Source organism: Vulpes vulpes, chromosome 13 (genome assembly GCF_048418805.1).
Source record: "Vulpes vulpes isolate BD-2025 chromosome 13, VulVul3, whole genome shotgun sequence".
Lineage (NCBI taxonomy): Eukaryota > Metazoa > Chordata > Mammalia > Carnivora > Canidae > Vulpes > Vulpes vulpes.
Window position 1 is genome coordinate 52,001,185 of NC_132792.1, and position 26,698 is coordinate 52,027,882.

General features: G+C 35.8%; 1 protein-coding gene across 4 annotated transcripts in view; it reads left to right on the plus strand.

The window, feature by feature from the left end:
- The window catches only part of MRPS28 (mitochondrial ribosomal protein S28), a 185,409-nt gene that overhangs the window by 6,709 nt on the left and 152,002 nt on the right, over window positions 1–26,698 (plus strand). For all 4 annotated transcript variants that reach the window (XR_011996617.1, XR_011996618.1, XM_072734429.1 and 1 more), the window contains exon 2: window positions 15,612–15,793. Coding sequence is in view for 2 of the 4 variants with exons in the window: in XM_072734429.1 (XP_072590530.1) it covers window positions 15,612–15,793 (182 nt within the window). In the remaining 2 variants the exon portion in view is untranslated. The remainder of the gene's footprint in view (window positions 1–15,611; window positions 15,794–26,698) is intronic.

Sequence of the window (26,698 nt, forward strand, 5' to 3'; positions counted from 1 at the left end):
TTTTGAATATTCTGGAGCTTTATTTTAGATTTCCTTAATGGTACACACACCACTCTTTAAGGTATATTGAAGTCATTTGAGAACTTTTTCTATCCTATTTTTTTAGATTGTAGTTCCTGAAGATTAGGGATCATTTTTTATTTACTCTTTACATAAGTTAGGGGTTGAATATATATTTGTTGACTTAAATTGGAATTAAACTTACACAGTTATAATATCTTGAGTGGCCTATTAGATTTTTTTTGACCTATTAGATTTAACAATATGTATGTATAGTCAACAACATAGGTTGAAATTGTTCTCAATGATTTCATTCTTATCCTTAGAGTGCCAACATAGGTATGTGTATGGGCACCTCGGAAATAAGTGATAGTAAGAGCAAGGCCAGTTATCCTCAAAAGAAACCTTCCCCTGCAGGCAGGAATTTAATCAAGGGCAGTTCATCATGAAATACGTATCCTAAGATTTCACTGAAGTTGCTAGTTAAAGGAATCTCAAGTTTGAATGAACTGAAATGCCATTGTTTGATATAGGGGTTTGTAGGTACCATATTCATCCCATGCTCACATATCCATTTTCGGTTTTCTTTGGTTTATTACCTTTAATACCAGTTTATGCACCTATCTCTACAACAGTTTTTTTTCTTGTTTTTTTGAGGGTAGGGACCAATTGCTTTCATTTTTGTAACCAACATAACACATTCTTACGTATAGAGAACAGATAAATGTTTGTTTGCTAAGTATATTTTTTAACTTAGATGCCTTTTCCTCTTTTTTTTAAAAAAAAATATTTAAAAATCTCTGACACTGTTATATCACTTAGATAGTAGAGATTTGTACTCAACAGATAATGTTAAGCCAATTGGAGGATGTGCAATTGCAGATGACCTATCTTAACAGCCACAAGATGGCAATAGTTGAGCAAATAATTGGTTTTCTGCTTTGTGAATAATACTGTTTTTTAACAGTAGAGGGTAGCATATGACTTTTCAGCATAGTCAAAAATTGTTTGCAAGAGTTTTTGAGATGACCCAGTAGAACATTTTATTCTTTTAAGATTTTGCTGCTTTGGTTTATTTATGCAGAATACTGATGGTATAAGACAGTTTATATTTTTATTTTAGCAATATATTAGGTTTCATACAGATTTTTAAAAATGTTATTTTTCACTTTTTCATGAATATTTCTTAATGATATTTTTTATTTCAAAATGCTGGAACATTCCAGAAAGCAGAAGATATAATCAGACATTTTGTCTTTTCAGAATACTGGAAAAATCCAGAATATGGTTTTTTAAAGGATTTGTTTTAATATCAAGGAAAAAATTCTTACTTTTAGTGTAAGTTTTAAGCCCACTAAATTCATATAGTAGCGATATTCTATAGTTTTATTTAAATTTTGATTTTCTCACTAGTTTTATATTGACAACTTTAAAAATTATACCAGTGTTTTAAAACTGAATATGTAAAGGAATGTTGAGAAATATTTATGGTTTTAACTGGTGCCAACTGGTTTTTACAGTATTAAATTCTAGGTTAGTTATTCCTGAATTATTAAGAAACATCTTTTGAAATGTTTAGTTTCGCAGTGGTGTCTAGTATTTTCAAAGCATATTTAGAGAAAATTACCAGTTAATATTAAAACAATAGAAGAGTGAATTGAGGTAGGTATAAATCTCTAGGGAAAATCAACACCTATAATATGCTTATAAATAATACTATAAATTTCCTAAAAGAAAAGATAAATCTATTCTGAATATATTCTATATGTATTTTGATTCATGGATGGTCATATGTCTAATCATAGCATATCAGACTCTTTTATGACTACCCAAATCAGCATTAACTTTGTGTATCTTTATTAACTCTTAACTTCTCATAAATTTCTGTTCTTTAAAGGTGTTTGGGTTTTGTTTTTCTTTTAAAGATTATATTAAAATTTCCCCTTTTATACAATAATAATTTAAAAACATGTTTTAAGGCATTTTTTAAGACATTTTTTCTCCGCTTTCCCTTTTTTTAAAAAAGAAGCTCGTCACCCAGCGTGGAGCCCAATGTGGGGCTTGAACTCCTGATCCTGAGATTAAGACCTGAACTGAGATCAAGAGTTGGACACTTAACCGACTGAGATACCTAGGCACTCCAAAGAGTTTAAGTAATTTCTACACCCAACATGACTGGAACTTACAGCCCCAAGATCAAGAGTTGCATGGTCTACCAACTGAGCCAGCAGGTGCCCCTATATTAATAATAATTTTTATAGCATGATTATGTCTTTAAAGTTTGTTTTTATCTGTTGGCATTAAATAACAAAGGGAATAAAGAAAACTATCACAGTTGAGTCTGGTTTGTAGGGATTTAGGAATAAAATGAAACAGTTGATTTGTTTTGGGCTTTGTCTTGCTTTTTAAAGCACTCTGTGCCTGGCCACCACATGAGTGGTGGACTTCCATTCCAGGAGTCAGCAATTCAGCAACTCATCTCTGGCCAGTTACCCAAATTGTGACGATTGGGTTCTACCAAAAGAGATGTGTGTACACTAATGCACAGAGTATTTATCCCAGAGAGATGAAAACTCATGTTCATATAAAAACCTGTACATAAATATTCATAGCAGCTTTATTTGTAATAGCCAAAAACTGGAAACAGCTCAGATATTCTGCAGCTGTTGAGTGATAAAGCACACTGTGTTACATCCATACTATGGAATATTACCTAGAAGTAAAAAGGAACAAACGGGTGATACACATAAAAACTTGAATGACTCTCAGGGGCATTATGCTGAGTGGAAAAAAAGCTGGTTTCTAAGGGTTGCATGATGTAAGCCTGTTTATAACATTCTTGAAATGATAAAATTATTGAGATGAAGAATAGATCAGTGATTGCTAAGAGTTAGAGATGGGGTAGAGGTCAGAAGGAAGATGGGGAGTTATAAAAGGGCAACATGAGGGATCCTTGCAGTGATGGAACTGTTCTGTAATGTGACTGTGGTGGTGAATACATGTGTCTTTACATATGATAAAATTCTGTAGAACTAAATACACATGTAAGTAATTGCATATAAAACCGGTAAAGTTTGAGTACTGGTGGTGGATTGTATCAGTGTCAATTTCCTGGTTGTGGTTTCTTATATGGTCTTAGATGTTAGCCTTGAGAGAACTGGGTAAAGGATGGAAGAGATCTCTGTGTATTATTTCTTTTAATATGTGTGAATTTACAATGATCTCAAGTAGAAAGTTTAGTTTTTTAAAAAGGGATTATTTCTCTAGTCTTTCAGGCCCAGCACTGGTAAGACCAGTGAATTCCATAAACATGAGCCCATTATTACACATCATTTCCTGTAAAATGATTTCTTTGGTTAGAAGATGCTGTGTGGAATACCATGACAGTAAACCAGAGATTCTCTGAGTTTATGGATGATGGTTTTGATAGGAACTTTGTGGGTAGGAAAGGCAAATCTATATTTAGAGTGTTTATTCCAGTGATAATATATCACAATCCTTTCTATAAAATGGCCCAGTGTAACCTGCCACCAGCTAGCTATATGATCATTTTAGGAAATGACGCTATATTAGAAGCTTATTGTTGGTCTCTGCTGTTGGCAGATTGGTCATTTAGCAGTGGTTGTAGCCAGATCCACATGGGTGAGTAGAAGTGAATGTTTCTGAATCTATGCATAACCTCCAGCCCACAAAAATTCAGCAGCCTGCCACCTTGGTGAAATTTTTCATTGACTAGCAGTCTGGAACATGTTGAGATAGCCCTCCTATTACTAAGACAGAAGCATGTCCCTGCTGCTGTGGCAGCTTTGTTCTTGAACCCATTTGTGGTACAGGAATAGCTGGGGAAAGAGGTTGACATCCACTGATAAAGAAATCATTTACATGTGATTGATTTATTTTCTCACTCTGCCCATTCAGAGAAGTCTGTCTGCATATCTCTTTCCCAGACCTTGTCATCTATTTCTGAATCATGTGACTTCCAAATCCCTGTGCATCCAGCAAAATCATTAGTCACTTTATACAAATGAATACAGATCCGTTCCTTAGGCTGTCTTTCCTTCCAGGCAAGGTCATCAGGTGCACTGCTCAAAGTTCTGCCTACTGAGGGGCTATTCCTTACCCCTGTCCTTCCGGACCACTCTAGCTCTGCATTAAGATTCACCTACAGAGAGGTCTGACGACGTCTCCATTCTGCATCTTCATCTGCTACAGATACTTGAAATACTCAGGTATAGCCTGAATCTGCCAGGCTATAAAGCCTGGCTAGTAGAACAGCTTGCCTGGTAGTCTGGACCTGTTGCAGAACTTTGTCTTATTCTGGGCTTCCCTTAAAACTGGCAGCTTTTTGGGTTACTTTGGTAAAAGATTTGGAGAAGAATGTCCAAATAAGGTATTTGTTGCCTCCAAAATTCAAAGAGACCCAGTAAGTACTGTGTGCACCTTTCTTAGTGGTAAAAATGGGCATCTCAACGTGTCCTAGACCACTGGCCTCTTAAGAATTTCATCAAAGCCCAGCATTTTTGTGAGATTTATTTCCCACCCTCTGGAATACATGTGTCATACCATGTGTCTAGAGTAGTTGAAACTTTTATTTCCAGTCCAATCAGTATGTATAACAGACCAACATGATGTCCAGCAGAGTGAAATGGCAAAGTCTTTGTATACCAGTTTATGACACAGAGCTGGTGAATTGATGTAACCCTGAGGTATTTAGTCTTTACTAGCAGATCTAGAAAAAGAAAGCATTTGTTAGATCAGTTAGCACATACCAGGTGGTGGGGGATATTTGATTTGCTCCAGCCGTGAAACCACATCTGGAACAACAGCTGCAGTTGGAGTTACCACTTGATTAAATTTATGATATTAAATTGTCATTATGTAGGACACGTTTTCTGTAGGGCTACATAGGCAAGTTAAGTGGGGATGTGATAGAAATCACTACTCTGCGTCTTCTAGGTCCTTGGCACTAATCATTGCAGTGCTTTCAGGAATGTAGTATTGCCTTTAATTTACTTGTTCAGTAGGTAGGGGAAGTTCTAATATTTTCCACTTTTCCTTTCCTACCTTAATAGCCCTCACTCTGCAGATTAAGGAACTAATGTGGGCTTTCTGCCAGTAAATCTATTCCCATTATGCGTTCTAGAACTGGAGAGAGAACTACAGTAAGTTCAGAGGATAGGCCTAAGCTAAAACTCCCATTAATCATGTGACCCCCCACCATAAACCTGTTCTGACTAGAAGCACATTGAGTCATCAAGAGTTATGGAGGTTCACATAATCCTTAAAAAGTGTGATTATTTCTCCTTCCCCAGTGGACACCTTGGTCAATAGTTATGACTCTCGTTAGTAGGAAGATAGACAGTATAAATTTTTAGCTATGTAGCAGGATCCTTCCTTGACTTGATCTTCTCTTCATTTAGAGGACTCCGTGTCTAGGAATTGGTTCAGTTTTGGGATTTTGTTGAGTGGCCCTGACAGTCATTTGTGGTTATTCAGGCCAGACTTCTTCTGTTCATTAGAACTACAGACTTTTCCCATCTATTTCATTTCTGGGACACCATAATCAATCAGTCAACACAAAAGAGCTCTTCAAGTCAGACTGTTTGGATTACTGCTTACACTCTATTACGTTATGATAACCATGACTATCATATCGTTGGCTAGTAAGTGCTGACTTGGCTCCTGCTGCTTCAAGATCTCATTATTTTAACTGAATTCAGAGAGCTTCTTTTGGAAGCAGTTCCTACCGATCAGTACTAGTGCGGAGAATAGTCACCACACAGCAATTTAGAAATGCTGGTGTTCCCTTCACCCCATAGCTTTGGTGAACTGAGTGTTACAGATCCTGCTAGGGACCACAGTAAGGGCTAGGTGAAAAGGTTGTAAATGATATACTTCAACATTCTATTATTTTCTCTAAACATTTGGATTCTTTTCTCTGTGGTGTACTAAAGAAGTTCTAGTGATTCCACTTCATCTGGTGTAGTCTATCTTTGGGTTTAGGTTTTATTCAGCCAACCAACCAACCAGTTAAGAGCCATGCCTACCTAGTCTCTGAAGCTAACTTTTGTATCTGAATCTTGGCTTAGTGAGCCCATACTAGTAAATTTGGCCCAAGGCAATACTGTCTTCCCTTCACTTTAACCCAGTACTCTTAGGATCCATTCCCTTACAGATCCTTCGTTTATATTGATATGAATTAACAAAATCATTCAGTTCTTTTGGTGTGTGTTGTACCTCTTCATGGACTATACTTTGTATCTCACCCCCTGCGGTCTGCTGAGAGTTGAATTTGGTTATAGATCTAGTGCTAGAAGTTATTTTTAATTAAATTTGAATAGCTACATATGTCTAGTGAATACCATATCAAACAATGCAGGTCTACAAGCGATGAGAAGTGGGAGAGATCAGTGCTTAGGAGGATCAGTGGGCTCTTGCAACTACTCAGGTAGAACATTGCAGGTACTTCAGGAAAGGGAAAACTAACCTCAGGTTGGGATGGAAGGGCTTCTTCTAACGGCGAAGGACACTGGCAGAATTTAGCGGCTAAGGGTCTGCAGGTTCATCAGCATCTGCCCATATGCCCCATTCTGATTTTCAGAATTCACCACCACCTTCTTAATGCCCCAATTTTAACACTAGAGGACCTGTGAAGTTGGGAACTCAGTTTGCATTGCTATTCAGCCATCTGCAGAAGTAGATTTTGGGTTTTTTTGTTTTTGGGGGGCCTTTTTTTTTTTTTTTAAATCTTGGTCCTGAAGCTAAAGGAGATAAAGATTTCTTTTAGGAGAGTTATAGATGCTTTCAGATCCCTTATGTTAACCTTTAGCTGGGAATTTAAACCCCCCGCGAGGTTATCGTTTTCCAGTGCACTTAACAGCAAATGACACTTTTATACTTCTGTATTTTGACCTAATTGATAATGAGGCAGAAGATACTTCCCATGACAAAGCCTTGCCTTCTATAGGCACTTGGTTATAGGTGTCCACAGATGTTAATTTAAGAAACTGCCTTGCCAATGCACATTGTGGACCATCAGTGTCCCTTATCGTGGAAATGGGTTCACTAATCCCTTTAGGTTCAATCAATTTAGAAAACAAACCCCAGATAGCCCAGAATTAATGTAGACAACCCATCTTACAGTTGTATTCTTCTGGAACCATTTTGGTAGTCTCATCTTCTTGTGTTCACAGCCTTAACCTAGGGACTTTTTTGAGTACCTATTTATGAGACAATTCCTGTCCTGTACACTTATTCTAGGCTTTATTTACTTGTTAACCCTGTGCTTTCGTTGTGCAGGGTTAGAATAAAAAGTAGAAGTAGATAGCAGTGCATTTTATAGCAGATCCCTAAAAACATGTTTTGACTATTGAGTTTGTTAATTATTGGTGCTTGGATAACACAGGAAGGGGTGGTGCCAAGGATAGGGTGGAAATTAATTTTAGAAGGTTCATTTTAGAATAGTCAGTAAATACATCCATCCTGTTTTTTTATTTGTCTTCCAGGAACTAAGATAATATATCTATGTAAACTTTTTTAGTACTGAACAAAACAGACCTCTCCTTTTCCATCTTAAAGGATTATAGCAAAGAAGACAAACTTTTAACAATTGATTTTAAATGTGATGAATGTTATTAAATAAATTGCATAATATTAGAATAGAAGATATAATGCTGGGGCAACCCGGGTGGCTCGGTGGTTTAGTGCTGCCGTCAGCCCAGGACCTGATCCTGGAGACCTGGGATCGAGTCCCACGTTGAACTCACTGCATGGAGCCTGCTTCTCCCTCTCCCTATGTCTCTGTCTCTGTCTCTCATGAATAAAAAAATAAAATCTTTAGAAAAAAAAAAGATAATGCTAAGTGAAATAAATCGTAGAAGGACAAATACCATATGATTTCACTCATGTGGAATTTAAGAAACAAAACAAATGAACAAAGGAAAAAGATACCCCCAAAAACCCCCAAACAAACCCAATCTCCTAAATATAGAGAGCAAACTGGTGGTTGCCAAAAGGGAAATGAGTGAGGATGGGGGAAATAGATACAGGGGATTAAGAGTATACTTAGGATGGGCACTGAGTAATGTATAGAATTGTTGCATCATTACATTGTGCACCTGAAACTAATATAGCCCTGTATGTTAATTATACTTCGATTAAGAGGAAAAAACTATGTAGTAATTATAGTAGATCTTAGAACATGACAATTTAATTCCGTTTTAGAAGTGTCCCATATCCCAGAATGGTTCGAAGTACTGTTCCATGTATATACCTGCATGCTTTATCTTTTAATCAGATAACTTATGTCTTACTGGAAATCTTTAAGGGACCCTTTGGTCCCAAGGTTTTTTTCTGTCTCTCCACTTCCCTTCCATCATCTTTAAGGGTGTGACTCAAGCTCATCTCTGAAAGAGAAGGCTACTGATTATCCAGCCTCCTTTTGTAATTCTGTTTCTCCCTACTTAGCATAATTATTTTCCTACTATGATGATATCTCTCTATTATAGAGGTTTCTAAACTTATTTTTTTATCATGCTCCTTCACTAAAAAATCTTTGAGCATATATTCCAGTATTTACTAGAAAGTTGCCTTCCTTTTATGTTTATTACTTTATAAAATCCTTTTTACATTTTAGAATATTTAAGAATTCCTGTTACTAAATTTGTAGTTATCCAATCCATTTTTTTTTCTTTTACAAATGAGAAGACAAATTTAAGACTTAAATGACTTATTCAAGATTTTTTTGGCTATTTAATGGCAGAATTGGTCATAAAACTGAGGTTTCCTCAGTATTTCTGTTATTTTGCTTTATGTTTCCTTCAAGTTTTAAAATAATATTTCTATATACTTTTTGTCTTCTGAAGTAACTTGTATTTAAGGGTCACTGTATGAGCATATGGTCAGCCATATGTAGTTTTGAATAACAGGTATGGTATTTGCATGTAAAGTGAGATGATTGAACAAATTGATATTTCATGTTTTTAGCACTAATAGCCTCTGATTCCAAGCTGTATATTAAATGTCCTTATATGCGTGAAAGTTATATAAACTTAAAATACATTGAAACTTTAAAGTAATACATAGATTTTATGTTCTAGATTTTCCATAATAAGTAATATAAAGAAATATTCCTACATAGAAATTATTACTGTTAGCATTTAATAGTATTTTTTAGAAGGAATTATGTTTGTATATATCACTATAAATGTATAAATTTATGTTAGTATGTATATAAATATGGGCACCATTCTTTTTTTTTTTTTTAAGATTTATTTATTTATTTTGGTGGGGGCTGGAGAGGGGGCAGAGGGAGAGGGAGAGAATCTCAAGCATACTCCCCACTGAGTATGTGCTGAGGGCTTGGTCTCATGATCATGACCTGACCGAAATCAAGAGTCGGACACTTAACCAACTGAGCCGTCTGGGTGCTCCTTTGAACCATAATTTTTAAGTATGTACTCAATAGCCAGTATTCCCTGAAATATTATAGGTATCACAACCTAATATGTGTAGAACTAACTTACCCTCTTACTTCTCCTGCACTGCTCTTACATCTTATTCATGGTTGCCCTTCTGCCTTACTTTCTGCAGCCAGTTGGAGATCAAGTCTTTGCGTACTGTTTGGTAAATAGCTCTTTATTCCTTCTGCTTATTCCTGTGGCCACTGCATCAGTGTAGGCCTTATCATCCCTGTCCTAGCTAATTGGAGGAGCCTCTGAACACTTTTCTTTTAATTTTTCCCCCTCTTTCTGGTCCATCTTGCATACTGCTGTCAAAGATTTCTTTTTAAAAGAAGGAGCAAGTACTGTTACCCCGTTAATGACAGACCTCTTTTGAATCTGACTTCACTATGGTACGAGACTCTTTACGACCTACGTGAGGGTGGCAGTTGTTTACAGCAACTTTTTGGACCCTAGTCTCTATTGTCATGTTGGTTTAACTCTGTGTTTTCTCTGCTATTTTACATATTTTTATATCAAGGCTAGAGTAAGCCTAGTACATGACAGGCACTCCATACTGAACACATTTGGAAAATGAATAAATTAAAATGATACTGTTCCCTATATTTGTGATCCCTTCACCTTCCTCTATTCTACCTGGGCAGTCTTGTTCAACTTCTAGACCTTAAAGGGAAAAATAGTACAGTAGAATAACAGGAATACTTAGGGAATCTGAGCCCTGTGACCAATTCTTAAAGGAAGCAGTCAGCTCTACCTGCCTTATCTATGATAACTCTATGAATGAGCTTTATGGGAACATTTCCATCATCAGGATTAGACACTGAGCTCCATGGTATACCCAGCAGGTGACAGTGTACCTACTATAATCTCTGTAGTCTGCATCAACATAAGAGGAGCTAACAGTGTTATTGTCAACGTGGGTTGATGGAATTGCTACACTTACTTTTTTTAGAAGACATTTGGCAAATAATGAGGAATTCAGAAATAGTTCTAGATTATGATTTTTGAAGGAGAGCTTTTGTCTGATTACTTGAATAGTGTCCAAACAATATAGTGAGTGTACAATTTAAAAGCAAATTTCAGGTGTTAATCCTGGGGTTTTATGCTTGTGGTAAAATCATTTTCAGTCACTGAAAATACATTGATTTCCATTGTAAAATGTAACAAAGTGTAGGCAAAAATGATGGAACAAAAAACAATAGCATTCTATTACTATTTGAATTTTAAATCTCTTTTAAAATATAATTTTTCATACCCTGAATAGCCAAAGTAACCTTGAAAAAAGAAGAACAAACCTGGAGATACCACGATTCCTGATTTCAAACTGTATTACAAAGCTGTAGTTATCAAAACAGTATGTTATTGGCATATAGACCATGGAACAGAATAGAGAGCTCAAAAGAAACCTACATGTATATGTTAAGTTAATTTATGACAAAAGAGCCAAGAATATACGTGGGGAAAGGGCAGTTTCTTTAATAAATGGTGATGGGAAAACTGTATAACTGCAAGCAAAACTATGAAACTGGACCACTGTCTTTCAGCATATACAAAAATTAAAAATTAATTCAAAATGGATTAAAGATTTGAACATAAGACCTAAACCCATAAATCTGGAAGAAAATGTGTGGTAAGGTCCTTAGTAATAGATCTTGGTGATGATTTTTTTGAATCTGACATAAAAGCAAAAGCAACAAAAGCAAAAATAAGTGGGACTATATCAAACTGAAAAGCTTCTTACAGCAACGCAAGGAAACCATCAGCAAAATGAAAGGCATCTACTGAATGGGAGGAAATATTTATAAATCATCTATCCAATAAGAGCTTAATATCCAAAATATTTAAATAATCATATAACTCAGTAGAAAACACAACAAAAATGGACAGAAATTCTAAGTAGACATTTTTCTAAAGAAGACATATGGATAACCCACAAGTATGTAAAAGATACTCAACATCATTAATCATAAGGGAAATACAAAGCAAAACCACAGTGAGGTAACCTCACCTGTTAAAATAGCTATTCTCAAAAAGACAAGGAGTGACACGTATTGGTAAAGATGTAGAGAAAAGGGAATGCTGTACCACTGTTGGTGGAAATGTAAATTTCTTATAGTCACTATGGAAAACAGTATAGAGGTTTCTAAAAAATTTAAGGATGGGGCAGCCCGGGTGGCTCAGTGGTTTAAGCACCCCCAGGGCGTGATCCTGGAGTCCCACATCAAGCTCCCTGCATGGAGCCTGCTTCTCCCTCTGCCTGTGTCTGTGCCCCTCTCTCTGTGTCTCTCATGAATAAATAAATAAAATCTTTTAAAAAATGTATAAAAAAATTTAAGAATGGAACTACTATATGACCCAACAATTCTATTTATCTGAAGACAGTAAAGACATTAACTCAAAAAATGTATGCACCCTCATGTTCATAGCAGCATTATGTATAATAGCCAATATGGAAATAGCCTAAGTTTTCATTGATGGATGAATAAAGAAAATGTTGTGTGTATATATACATATACATAATGGAGTATTGTTCAGTCATAAAAAAGAAGGAAATCTTGCCATTTGCAAAAATATTGATGGATGTTGAGGGCATTATGCTAAGTGAAATAAATCAGAGGAAGACAAATATGTATGATATCACTTACTTGATCATTAAAAAAAGTTCATGGGGATCCCTGGGTGGCACAGCGGTTTGGCGCCTGCCTTTGGCCCAGGGCGCGATCCTGGAGACCCAGGATCGAATCCCACGTCGGGCTCCCGGTGCATGGAGCCTGCTTCTCCCTCTGCCTGTGTCTCTGCCTCTCTCTCTCTCTCTCTCTCTCTCTCTCTCTCTCTCTGTGTGACTATCATAAATTTAAAGAAAAAAAAAAGTTCATGGATACTGAGAACAGATTGGGGGTTGCCAGAGGTGGGATGGGGGGTGGGAGAGTGATCTGAGGTCAAAAACTACAAACTTCCACTTATAAAATGGGGGGAATGCAGCATGTTGACTATAGTTACTAGTACTGTGTTTTGTATTTGAAAGTTCCTAATGGAACAGATCTTAAAAATTCTCATCATAAGAAAAAATACTTTTTTGTAAGTATATATGATGATGGATATTAATTAACCAGGCTTATTGTTGTGATCATTTCACAGTGTATATAAATATCAAATCATTATGTTATAAACCTGAAACTATTATGTCATATTATATGTTATGATTATACTTCAATATAAAAAGTCACTCATAATTTAATGAAATTTATAATATAAATATTTTATAACAGATTTACTAAAAGGCCTTAAGAGATCTTATTAAATAATTAGTCATTAACACTTAATTATTTTCTCAAACTTAGGAGGAAATAGTTTGTCATACAATCTTAGCCCAAACATCTCTTTACAGTTAAAAGATTGTATTATTTAAGGAACAGACTCTAGTGATGGCTAAATAATTTTTAATAAGTGTTTAAAACTATTGGATTTACTACTTGATCTTCCTATCACCTTCTAAAGTTTTGATTAGACTGTAGCTTCAATGGAAAGTCTTCCAAAGGGGCTGGAGTGGGGGTGGGGAGAGGGGAGAAGAGGAGGGAGAGGTAGGAGGAGCTTTCAGCCACAGGAGTAGAGTAATGAGAAAGCAGGTCATAGGAAGAAGAGTCCAGTCCAACACTGGACTCAAATTGTACCTGTAGCTCTTTGACCTCTTTGACTGCAAGCAGGATGAGGCCTAGAAGCTGATACTCTGCTTTTCCTTTGAGCGGTGCTCTTTTCAGCTGCTCTGGTGGCAGCTGTTATGGAGGACATAGTGGCTCCCAGTGGAGTGTCATAGTAGCTACTCTTGTCACTGCTGGCTTGGTATTACTCTTTGTGCTACCTCTAGAGGACAACTCATAGCCCATGTCTGCATTGAGCCTGTAGAATGTATTTCATCCTTGGCTCTCTGCAAGAAATAACTATTTGTTTGAGGTGCTTATTTAAGGATCTTTAATATTATACTCTGTAGAGTTATAAAACTAGTAGTAAGGCTCAAAGCATAATATTCCTGGCTACCTTTTTAGTTTTATTTACATCTAGATATACGGACTTGTTTTGGTTTAGATGGACACTTCAGTCCTCAGGATTCCTTCCCAGTGTGTTTCAATTCACTGAAACAGATCCATCACCATACCCTTCTTCCCACATCTAAGGGACTTGGCATCAGCCAAATATTTTGACTTTTTTTCCCTTGAGGCAGAAGTCACAGCAGCCTCCATGCCGGGAGCCCGACATGGGACTCGATCCCGGGTCTCCAGGATCAGGCCCTGGGCCGAAGGTGGGCGCCAAACCGCTCGCTGAGCCACCCAGAGATCCCCAAAATTGGAAATTTTATGTTAATACATAGATTTCTGGCTTTTCTTGGAGAATCAAAAGATGTGGCAACAGTGAACTCAAATTGTAACTGTAGCTAGAGCTGAGTAGTGGCTGTATTTTTTATTTTTTATTTTTTTAGGCATTTTTTTTTAGAAGATTTTATTTATTTATTCATGAGAGACACACAGAGAGAGGCAGAGACATAAGCAGAGGGAGCAGTAGGCTCCATGCAGGGAGCCCGATGTGGGACCCGATCCCCGGACTCCAGGATCACGCCCTGAGCCAAAGGCAGATGCTCAACCACTGAGCCACCTGGTGTCCCAATGGCTGTACTTTTTAGACTGGCACATATTCTGCTTACCAAGTCCCCACTCAGCTTAGCTTTTGAATTTGTAATCCTTGGAGTACTACATTTATTAAAATGAGTCATAAATATGGTTTTATAATTTTTAGAGTAAGTTTACTATCAAACTCTTAATAATTCTCCCTGAAATAACAGATGTAAAACTTATTCCAAATACAGGGTGTAGGTAGATTAAATTGTTACTATTCTTCTGTAATTAGTTCTCAAAAACAGAAACTTAGTGCTTCCCTTAGTTTGAGCCAAAGAATGCACATACCACAGCAGACACAAATTAAAGATGAGTAGAAGGTACAAGTCTGTACTCATGGATTTCTGAAAAAGCATGTTTGGAAAAAATTTGTAGGTTAAAAAAGAAGGAGCCTGCATTATAGGTTCAGTCATACCTTAAGTAAATTCAGTGTGTAAAAAAGACTCCTAGAAAATGAGCAGCACAAAACAAGGAGCTGTATTTAAATTTTAAAAAGCCCTTTTATTTGGCTATTTTTTTTAAATTAAAGTATAGTTAATATACTGTGTTACATTAGTTCAGGTATATGATATGATTCAACAATTCTATACATTAATGCTCATCATGGTAAGTGTATTCTTAATCCCCTAGGTTTCACTCATCCCCCCCCCCCCCCCATTTCCTCTGGCAACCACCAATTTGTTCTCTTTATTAAAGAGTCTTTTTTTGGGTTTGTCTCTTTTTTTATTTATTTGTTTTGTTTCTTAAATTTCACCTGAGTAAAATTACTAAATTCTACATTCAGATGAAATCATATGACAGTTGTCTTTCTCCATCTGACTTATTCCATTTACCACTATATGCTATAGGTTTTATCCATGTTGTTGCAAATGGCAAGATCTCATTCTTTTTGTGGCTGAGTAATATTCCATTTTGTGTGTGTCACAATAAACATAGGGATGCATATAATCTTTTCAAATTAATTTTTTTCATTTTCTTTGATTAAATACCCAATAGTGGGATTACTAGATCATATGGTAATTGTATTTTTAATTTTTTGAGGACTATTTAGTTAGTCCCACTAAACTTGAATTTGAAAGATTTTTTTTTGGCAGATAATCAGTATTAGGAATAAAGTTAATCACCTTCTTGAATGCCCACATGCTCAGACCCTGACCTCCCTCTGTCTCCATGGTAGGAGGTTTTGTTTTATAGGATACTCCTTACTTTTCTCACATTCCAGATTCTACTCTGAGTCAACACATCAGCATCATTTCCCACTAAACACTTTTCTTGGTTTCTTGAAGAAGGAAAGGGAGGAACAGGAGGTTGAAGAGTATATCCATTTTTTTAAGCAAAATTCCACTTAAATTTTTTTCTTATTGCTATAAAATGTAAATATACAGCATATTGACTTTTAAAAATTTCCCCTGTAAGATTTTATTATATCTTTCATACCTTTATATTGAATTATGTGCTTATAAATCTCTCCTCTTTTTTTTAGGCTTCTCCAAAAAATATGGAATCCTTTGCGTCTATGTTGAGACATTCTCCTCTTACTCAGATGGGACCTGCCAAGGATAAACTAGTCATTGGACGAATCTTTCATATTGTAGAGAATGATCTTTATATAGATTTTGGTGGCAAGTTTCATTGTGTATGTAGAAGACCAGAAGTGGATGGAGAGTAAGTAGAATCATTTCCAAGTGTTTTAAGAGCACTGATAAAAGTTAAGATACCTCAAAGTATTATTGAATTTTAATTGGTGATTTGCTAAAAGACAGAAAATATGCTTTATTTCTCTTCATTATGCTAATTAGGGAAGTTAGGCTGGATTCATGTCATGTCATTTTAGTCACATTAGGCTAGATTCGTATCTTCTCAAAGCAGTGAGAGCACTTTTGGGGAGATTTTGATGTTCATCTTGGTAATCAGCTATTCCCCACCGTAAAATTAAAACTAGCTTTAATGTAATATATGCTACTAAGGCCATTTTATAACTTTTTTTTGGTCTCTTCTTCTGTTTTACAGTCTTCTGCTTCTCAGAGAAGCCTCCCTTTCTACTTCTTCATTCTCCTTTCCTCTCCCACTATCAAATTCTGATACTTTATTATCTTCTTTTCTTATTTTGCACTACTTTCAGAATTATAATTTTTCTTATTATAGAACAGAATTCATTCTGTTTATAGCCTATAAGTAAAGATATTTGTGAATATAAATATGCACTGGAGAAACCATTAAGGTAGAAGATCTAGGAGTAGAATATCAAGAGAAAGGAGATGTGGAAATAAGATTCTGGGATTGGAAAACAATAGTAAGCAATATAGAAATGATTTTTTTCCCATAAGTTTTTAATATGCACACTTTTAAAATTTCAGTATTTCTAGTACCAGGATGCGTCTTAGAGTAGATGTTATGTCAATTCAATTGGCAGTGGTTTTTTTATTCTTGATAGTACATAATGGTGAATCTAGTACACAGTGGCGTCTTAGGATGAAATTACAGTGATTAGGAAGTTTGTGATGTTTAAGAATGAATCATATTGTAGAAATGAATAGGGTAAGAGTAACTCTAGATCTAAGTGAGCAGTTATGAAAATTGGTTGCCTCTCTCCTGAGAGCTCTGGATATCTAGAGGTCCAAATGATTAGGAGACATGAACTCATTCTACCTGAATCTGAATTAGACCTGACAAACTTAGTATAAATTTCCTCAGATCAGTGGTGTGTGAGTAAATATTTAACAACTAGTTCTTCAATAAAAAAAGTCCCAGATTGCCAATGTCTGTGGTCTAAAACACTCTCACCATGGCCAATCCTAAGTTTCCAATGTAATGTTAATCAAATGCAGAGTTGGGAATATATATACATACTCAGCTCCCATAAGGTGGCGTAGTCTGGCTCCAGCACACCTCTACCTCAGATAATCAGAAGCTAAACGGTGTCTTGCAAGGTAGGTGCCATGAACCAAGTGATACCTGGAGGAGAAAATGGGCTTCTTATGCTGCCTGGCACTGAGAGGTAATAGCTCAAGATAGCTGTCTTGTTATATCAAATAACATACATGCTTAATCAAAAGTAGTAAGACCTCAAGAAATTTCTAAGTAGGATAAGTCTGTCAATCTAGATATTAATACTATCTATTGTGTAATGGGTCATTGAAGGGATTAAATCAGATAATGTATGTAAAGATTTAGAACAGTGATTGGTATATAATAAACAGGTACTGTTATTACTATTCTTGAAATTGTAGTGATTTGGATTTTTGTGAACCAATTATAACATTCCTCAAGAGTTCCTATCAATGAGGGTTTATGCAGGAGGCAAGTATGAAGATATGCAGTCCCAAAGTTATCCTTTAAAAGAGGCATCCTAAGCTCTTGGATACTGTCAGTAGTATCTGTGGCAGATCATTTTTCATTAATAGAGAATATATCAGTAATTTAAAAATGAAGTACTGTTTTATTTTATACAAGAAATCTTCTCAGGTGCAGTAGCCATCTTTATTCTCACGAGCTGACCTCTCTTAACAGCCAGAACATCAGGTATTAACTTTACAAAAAATGTATTTTACAGATAACACTGCTGAATTATGGATATTTCACCTGCTGAGTCAGATTTATTATAAGTTACAAGTATAGTAAACACAGTTCCTTATGTTTTTGAATGGCAATTTTTTATGATATTTCTTTTTTTCTTTTTAAACATTTATTTATTCACGAGAGACATAGCAAGAGACATGGGCAGAAGGAGAAGCAGGCTCCCTGTAGGGAGCCCCGATGCAGAACTCGATCCCAGGACCCTGGGATCACACCCTGAGCCAAAGGCAGACTCTCAGCCACCAAGCCACCCAGGTGCCCCTCTTTGTGGGTATTATTTTATGTATACTGTTCTTTTTTCTCATTTCATTAAATTTTTAAAACATTAATTTTATCATTATGTTACATTTTTGAGCATAATATTACAGAATGTCTTAGAGACTAGAAGTTCTGATTTGATTCTCAGGCCTTACTGCATCACAGAATTTTAAGTATCAGTATTTGTGACTAGATATTTCTCTAGTAAGTGTCATATTATGGTTTGAGTTTATTTTATGTACAGTATAGCTTTAAATGATTAAATACTAGAATTTGTTGCAACATTTATTAAGTCTTAATTTTTCATTGAAAACTTTGCACATACCATAGAAGCACATGTTCTATTACAGAAATTGCTGTATGGTTGAAGCTCTTATCTTCACATATATTCTTGCCAGTGAAGCAGTCTATTTAACAGAAGTTTTTGGGGTGAGACTGATGGCTTATAATAATTTTGCAAGGAAATTGTCTAGTCTGTGGAGCAGTCACTGTATTAGAGTCTTTTTTTAAATGTATTTAGCAGAGTTAAATGCCTGCATCTTTTTTTTCTTTTTGTAGTTATCTGCAATAGTTATTTTTCAACTCCTGCTTCTGAGTGTCCCGTATCCTATTACTCTTACCAGAAATTTTCACTTCAACTTCCAAATCACTCACAGAATCAATATATTCATGACTGAGGATCATGAAGAGGGGGGGGAATCATGCTGGTGCAGAATTTGATTTGTTCATTTGTTCATCCACTCATTCATTCAGCAAATATTTACTGGACCTCTTCAGTTTGGCAGGCACTGTTGTAAGGGATGGTAAACTAGCCAGACTAGCTCTCTGTCTGCCCTCATGAAGTTGGGCAACAACTTCTACTGGAGAAAGAATGTATAGTAAACAAGTACAGAAATCAGTTTTTAAAATTGGTAATTACATGAGTAAAAATGGGCTAATATGGTGACAAAATGTCTGGCAGGTAGGAAATAATAGTAGTTAGGAAAGGGCTTTGACTTCTATTGCTGAAAGTCTGAAATGAGTGCTTTTTTTTTTTTTTTCTTTTAATGATAAGCAAGAGTCAAGGCTTAAATTCTATTCCTCTCTTGTCCTACAGACTGGTAATGTTATTTCTAATAATGTATTAAGGAGAGTAGTTCACCTTAGCCAAGATTTGACCTGCTAGTTTGGTATCTTTTGTTCCCTTCCAATCTATGTGTATACATACCCTAATGGCTATGTAGGTAGCAACTATAGCTCCATATCTACATACATTGTTTTCTGGGGAGAAACTTTCTATCTTAGCAAATCCTTTGTTGTCCAGTTTTTAATTCATCATGGAAAGAAGGTTTCTACTCTTCACAGAATATTTATTGAATTTCTTGATCTCTGTGTGAAGAAATACTTAGTTTCTTTCCAAAACCCTTCTCTAGGTCTCTTATAGCTACCTGTCACTAATGCTTTGAAAGTATTGGTGTCCCTGGGTGGGTCAGTTGGTTAAGTGTCTGACTCTTGTCCCCTCTAAAAAAAATAATAATAAAGAAAGAAAAAGTATTATAGAACAGTGTTAGATCAGCATAATTACTACTTACCTATATTTAAGACAAAATTTGTAGGTGGGAAATCTTTTGTTTAGATCTTACCTGTTGTCTTTATAGTTGGTAGAAAGATAATAGTACCAAATGAGAAAGTAGTGAGGTCCAGCTAGATCTCTGGTCATACCTTTTCATACCTACAAGTTTAGATTATATGATTAGATAGAACAGCTTTTTGGGCTGGACACATGTTTGCTCCCTACCTCCATGTCGTCAGGCTGCCTCTGAGCCAATTTTAGGAGGGTAAGTGAGTAATGGCAGAACTTCTTGCTTTGATACATTTACCTAAGAGACTACAAATAAAATGTAGGTATTTATGTAATTTATTCATCATTCATCAGCCTGGTTTGCTTTTTTAAATCCCTTTTGAGAACCATTTTTTCTCTTCAGTTTGACTTTTGTGTTGTTGAATCTATTCTACTTTAGGACAGTTTAAATTAATTAAATGCAAAGAAAAATAACTCATTTAATAAAATACTCAGTTTTGCAAAATGTTTTAATTTTTTCATTATTTTAAAGATTTTTTATTAAGTTTTAATAGATACAAATGTAGTGATCCAAAGGGGCACCTGCACCCCAATGTTTATAGCAGCAATGTCCACAGTAGCTGAAGTATGGAAAGAGCCCAGATGTCCATCGACAGATGAATGGGTAAAGAAGATGTGGTGTGTGTACACACACACACACACACACACAGGGATATTACTTAGCCATCAAAAAGCATGAAATCTTATTTACATTGATGTGGATGGAACTGGAGGGTATTGTGCTAAGTGAAATAAGTCAGAGAAAGACAATTCAGAGGATCATGGGGAAGGGAGAGAAAACTGAATGGGAAGAAATCAGAGAGAGACAAACCATAAGAGACTCTCTTTTTAAAAAATTTTTATTTATTTATTCATGAGAGAAGAGAGAGAGAGAGGCAGAGGGAGAAACAGGCTCCATGCAGGGAGCCTGATGTGGGACTGGATTCCAGGACTCCAGGATCACACCCTGGGCAGAAGGCAGGTGCTAAACTGCTGAGCCACCTGGGAATCCCCACCGTAAGAGACTCTTAACCATACCATACGAAACGAACTGAGGGTTGCTGGAGCAGCGGAATGGGGTAATTCAGTGATAGGCATTAAGGAGGGCCGGTGAGGTAATGAGCGCTGGGTGTTACATGCAATTGATAAATTACTGAACTCTACATCTGAAACTAATGATCTACTACTATATGTTAGCTAATTGAATTTAAATTTAAGAAAAAGAAGGAAAGTAGGGGATATTTTCCCCACTTTCCAAGTGAAGAAAGTCTCCATGCATAATGTATTGCATGTATTACAGTGACACAGCTGGTAATTAAGGCAGGGATTCAAACTTTAGGCTGTGTGTGTCATACACAGCCCATGAATGTTCTTTTCAACTCTACTATGCTGCTCTCTAGATCCCGCAGGATGTAGTTACTTAGTATCATAAGACCCTCCTTAAAGGATCTCACATAGGAGCCAGTTTTTATACCAGCAACCCTGAAAACAGTGTGATAGTAAAACTCTATGGAGGCCTGTTAAAGAATGGTAGGTAGCCTGTGGTAATATCTTTGGTTATGGTATCCATAGTCTAATATGTTTGTATAGTGTTACCACTAATAAGCTAATGACCAGTGGGTCCAGGCTTTGTTTCAGAATGGATGTGTAACAATTATGGTGAGACTTGTAGTTACAGGAGCTGATTAACTTCTAACAGTGAGTTGTAGCTTAGAGTCATCTGGCCTCGTGTTATATAAGAAGGCTTTATTTCAAGAAAAGTTTATTTTGCAAATTGTAGAAAGTTTACTTTATATATGTAATACTCAATTTTTAATTCTTTGATTCTTTTTATAAAATATGTCATTTACTTTCCTTGAACTTTGTCAGACCAAAATGGTTTAACCTGTTTTTTTGGTCTTTGTTTTTGATGAACCAAGGTCATAATTACAAACATTAATGTCTGTGGTGTATCATAATCCAAATACATAGAATTATTACTCCTTAGCTGTACAACCCCTCTAATTCTGTAGTTTTTGTGTTTCACCTTTAGATGTCATCATTCTTTCTCTGCTGTTATACTTATGTATGCATTTTTAGCTTTCTTGAAATTTTAATTTTCTTCTTCTAATATTCTGATGCCCAGAAAATTGGTCACCAAATTTGTTGTGCTTAAAATAAGATAATAATAGTAGTAGTGTTTGTGAGTAATGACCTCTCAGCCTCTTCTATAAGTGTATGTACTTTAATATATGGACTTCAACATGTGTTGTAACAGCTCCTAAACTCCTTTGCTTAGTTCTCATTGGGTTCTGTGGAGACTTGATGTCACCAGATAACTAACTTCCTGATAAGTATAACTAGGTAGGGGTCTTGCCTGCATTGACTACCTGTTCACTGATGCATTTGGTAGGGATTGTCACATCTCAGGACAGTGTTTGTTGAGCCAGTCAGTGTGCCATTATCTTGCACATGAGTATTTATTGTGGTTGAGAGTTTAACAGTAGGAACATTAGTGAAAATAAGGTGGGATTATTGGACCCCAAATACTATTTGAGATAGTATCAATTCTTACAGTAAATTTGTAAGTAAATCAGTAAATCCCTTAAGAACATTATTAAGCCAAGAGTATTGTTTTATAGCATTGATTAGTTTGATTGGCTTGGAATGTACCTGTAGTACTTTTTATTAGTCTCAAGAATTGAGCTGTTGATTTTATTATTTTTTTAAATTAAGGTTTTATTTTGATTCTAGTATAGTTAATATACCGTGGTATATTAGTTTCAGGTGTACAATATAGTGATTCAGCAAGTCCATACATCACCCAGTGCTCATCGCAACAAGTGTGCTCCTTAACCCCCATCATCTGTTTCACCCATCCCCTCTGGTAACCAGTTTGTTCTTTATACTTAAGAGTCTGTTTCTTTCTCTCTTTTTTCCTATTGCTCATTTGTTTCTTAAATTCCATGTATGAGTGAAATCATATGGTGTTTGTCTTTCTCTGACTTATTTTGCTTATCAAAATGCCCTTTCGCTCCATCCATGTTTTTGCAAATGGCAATACTTCATTCTTTTTTATGGCTGAGTAATTTATATATACGTATGTGTATATATATATAATTCTATTTTTAAATAAACTAGGTCATGGTGCAATTTTTCACTGAGTCAGGAAACAATGAGTAGCTATCATGCGTCACCTTTGTGTTTAATGCTGTTTATGTTCAGATTAAAGACGGAGTTTCAGGGAGTTGATTGATTCAGTCAGGGGGATAGAGAAGTAAATCGATATATATTACACTGTATAAGTTCTATTGACTGTCTCCTATAGGAATGGAGAAGAGGGGAATCCCTGATTCAGTTAGGTTGTCAGAGAAAGTTTCCCAGAGGAATTAGCAATTGAATTGAGTTGTAAAGGATGGATTGTAGGAGATACAAAGAGTAAAAAATGGCTGTACTTGTAAAGTTTTAAGTGAGGGAGAGCCTGGCTTTTCTGGGAACTCAAATGGCATAGTTGGTTTTAGTTGAGAAGTGATGAGACAGTAGAGAGAGATGGGCAGGAGCCAGACCTTCAAGGGATTTATATACCATTCTAAAAAATTGGGACTTTTTTCTGAAAGTGATAAAGAGCCATTAAAACAGACCTGGCTTGTGTTTCAATGAGAGCATTCTGGCAGTGTTGTGGAGCATATATTGGAAGAATGAAATGAGTCAGGCCAATAAAGAAGCTTCTGGAAGGAAGTGATGAGACCATTAATTAAGTTAGACAGTTAAGAGAGGACTTTTTTTTAAAGATTTATTTATTTATTTATTCATGAGACACACACACACACACACACACACACACACACACGGGGGGGGGGGGCGAGGGGGTAGAGAAACAGGCAGAGGGAGAAGCAGGCTCCATGCAGGAATCCCAACGTGGGACTCCATCCCAGGTCTCCAGGATCATACCCTGGGCTGAAGGCAGCGCTAAACCTCTGAGCTACCCGGGCTGCCTGAGAGGAGACTTTCGTTAGCAATTTAGGAGTTAGCAGAAACAGGTCTTGGTAGCTAAGCATGGATAGTGAGGTAGAAGTTTGGTGTTTGATTTAAGACATGAATGACTAGGTAGATAGTAAATCTGGTCGTACTGGGGAGGTAGACATGGGGAATGGATTATATTGATGAAATGCCCAGATTTAGGTCAGTTTTGATTCTCTCATTCCCACTCATAGTCATACTACTTCTGGTTATTATTAGTTAAGGAACATTTGTCTTTTTACTGAAGTATAAAATCCTTTTTATTAAACTATATTTATCTTGTTGGTTAAAGAGCCAAATTCTCTAAATCTTACTTCATTGTTATATTTTAATTTTGATTTTTCAAGAATTGTATGTATTTCTGTAAAATCATATAGTCCAGTTTTACAAATGAGGTCTTTTTATTTATTAATGTGTTAATGAAGATCACGTCTTTTAAAGCATTATTTCTACATTTCATCTCTATCAAAACACACATGATTGACAGTTCTGAAAATCAAAGAGTTTCAAAACAAGCATGATTGGCAGGTCTAAGGTAACTAGCACGTGCACTGAATATTATTTGTACTTTTGTTTGACACTATGGTAGAAAAAATGAGCTAATTTCCCAGTCTTTGTTTCTATTTCAGGTTGTATGATATATAGGGTCAAATAGAGTAGGATGGATATTGCATGTTTCAAAGACTGAAGTTTTCAAGGCGTGTTGGTGGGAGAAAAGAGGAAAAAAAAAAGAATTTGAATTAAGTGGTTCTCTTTATTCCAGAGGACATGGTACACAATTTAAAAGTATGAATTTTTTTAAAATAGATTTGTGATTGAAAATCATTCTATCATATTTACTTAACAGAGCTCTGATTATTTTTCAGGATAAAAGATCATCTATTATATTTAACTTTTTAGTAAGAAGTCTTAATATGTGTAAATTATAAAATATCTCAGAAGTGTTCTGAGTTCATGAAACACATGTAATCAGGCTTCTGAATAGCATTTGATGTAAAAACAACAATAACAACAAAACCAAGCTCACAGATAAAGAGAATAGATTGATGTTTGCCAGAGGCAGGGAGTAGGAGGTGGTCAAAATGGGTGCTAGGGGAGCAAAGGTACAAAATTACAGTAGTAAGTCTTGGGGATATGATGTATTACATGGTGGCTATTTTTAATAATACTGTATTACATATTCAAAAGTTGCTAAGAGTAGATCTTAGAAGTTCTCATCACAAGAAAAAGAATTTCTTGCATAATTGTATATGGTGACACTAGACTTACTCTGGTGATCGTTTCACAGTATATACGAATATCAAATTGTCATGTTTTACACCTGAAATTAATGTTATATATGTCAGTTATACCTCAATAAAAAACATGTTTTTAATGAATAGCATTAGAGGTTATTTTTCCCCCTCAGATATATGGCATTATATAGCATTCTTCTATTTGATTTGTTCTGTTGGATTTTATTTTGATTGATGTACAAAATTGATTTACTTTATATAGCATATTCACATGCATAGCTGTATTAGCACAGAGATTGTGTAAATTTATATGTCTAATACATTTACCATATATGCCTTCCCAGGACTGTAAAGGTTAAAAGTGAATCTGGAAACTACTATGGTGGCTGCTTGTTAAGGAATGCAAGCAATTAAGTGTTCCTGCAAAAGCTTTGAAGTTAATATCTTAATAGGATGAAGAGGAGAAAAAGTCAAGGCTGCACTCCCTACAATTGGTTCAGGCTGTACTTCTATTGACTTAAGAATAGACTTTAGAAAAATTAAAAGCTCTCTTAAATAGAAAGTGTGAGTTCTACTTTAGTTTGTAGAATTTTGTATTAATTTAGATTGCCACTTTATAATATCTACAAACTCTCAGAGGCCCAGGATTTCAGTATGTATTCTGTAATTTGTGGTTAATAATAAGAACAATAATAGCTAACATTTGTTGAGTACTCTATGCTAGCATATTAAGAGTTTTGCGTGTAGTATTTTCTTTAATTTTTTTTATTACTCTATGGTAGATACTATTAGAATCTACATTTAAAAAACACTGAAGAAACAAAGGCTATAGAGGTTTTAAGTCACTTCCCCAAAGATAGCAGCTAGTAAGTAAACAGACCTGAGACAATGTGGCTCCATATTATTAACCACTACTCACTACTTTATACTGATCAGATATACTTCCAGGGTGTGTGTGTGTGTGTGTGTGTGTATGATTTGTTAATTTTTTCAGCAAATGTTTATTGAGTATCTTAATTACAGTATGCTGAATGTAGTTTAAATGAACTGTGTGATGTCTTTAGGAGGGAGGATGTGTAGAGCACAGTAACTCAGAGGAATACAGGGATGAATGCCTATGTAAATGATTTGGTCAAACATTAGAAATCAAAGGAGAAGCTAGAGAAATGAAAGTTGAAATGGTTTCATAAACAACAACAAAAAAGGGCCTCCTCAAAGAGATGAAACTAGCTAGATTTTGAAAGATAAGGGGAGGATAAGGATAATATCCATACTCTGTTAGGAGATGGATATTAAGAGGACATCCATGGGGAAAAGCATGAGTAGTGGCATGGAACTAAGAATGAGCTTGGTGGGGTTATGTTAGTTATCTCTACTTGTATAATATGTTGCTCCAAAACTTAGTGGCTTAAAACAATAAAAATTTATTCTATCACAGGGATCCCTGGGTGGTGCAGCGGTTTAGCGCCTGCCTTTGACCCAGGGCATGATCCTGGAGACCCGGGATCGAATCCTACGTCGGGCTGCTGGTGCATGGAGCCTGCTTCTCCCTCTGCCTATGTCTCTGCCTCTCTCTGTGTGTGACTATCATAAATAAATAAAAATTTAAAAAAATTATAAAAAATTTATTTTATCCCATAATTGGTGTGGGTCAGGAATACCAGAGTGTTTTAGTTGAACAGTTATGGCTCAGAGTGTTTCATGAAGTTCAGACAAGATATTAGCTAGGGCTGCAGTCATCTGAAGGCTTGACTGAGGCTGGAGGATTTGATTCCAAGGCAGCTCACTCATGTGCCTGGTAGGTTAGTGCTGGCTGTGGGTAGGAAGGCCTGAGTTTCTTCTCACATGAACCTCTCCATTGGGCTGCTGAGTATCTTCACAGCACAGTAGTTAGCTTCCCCA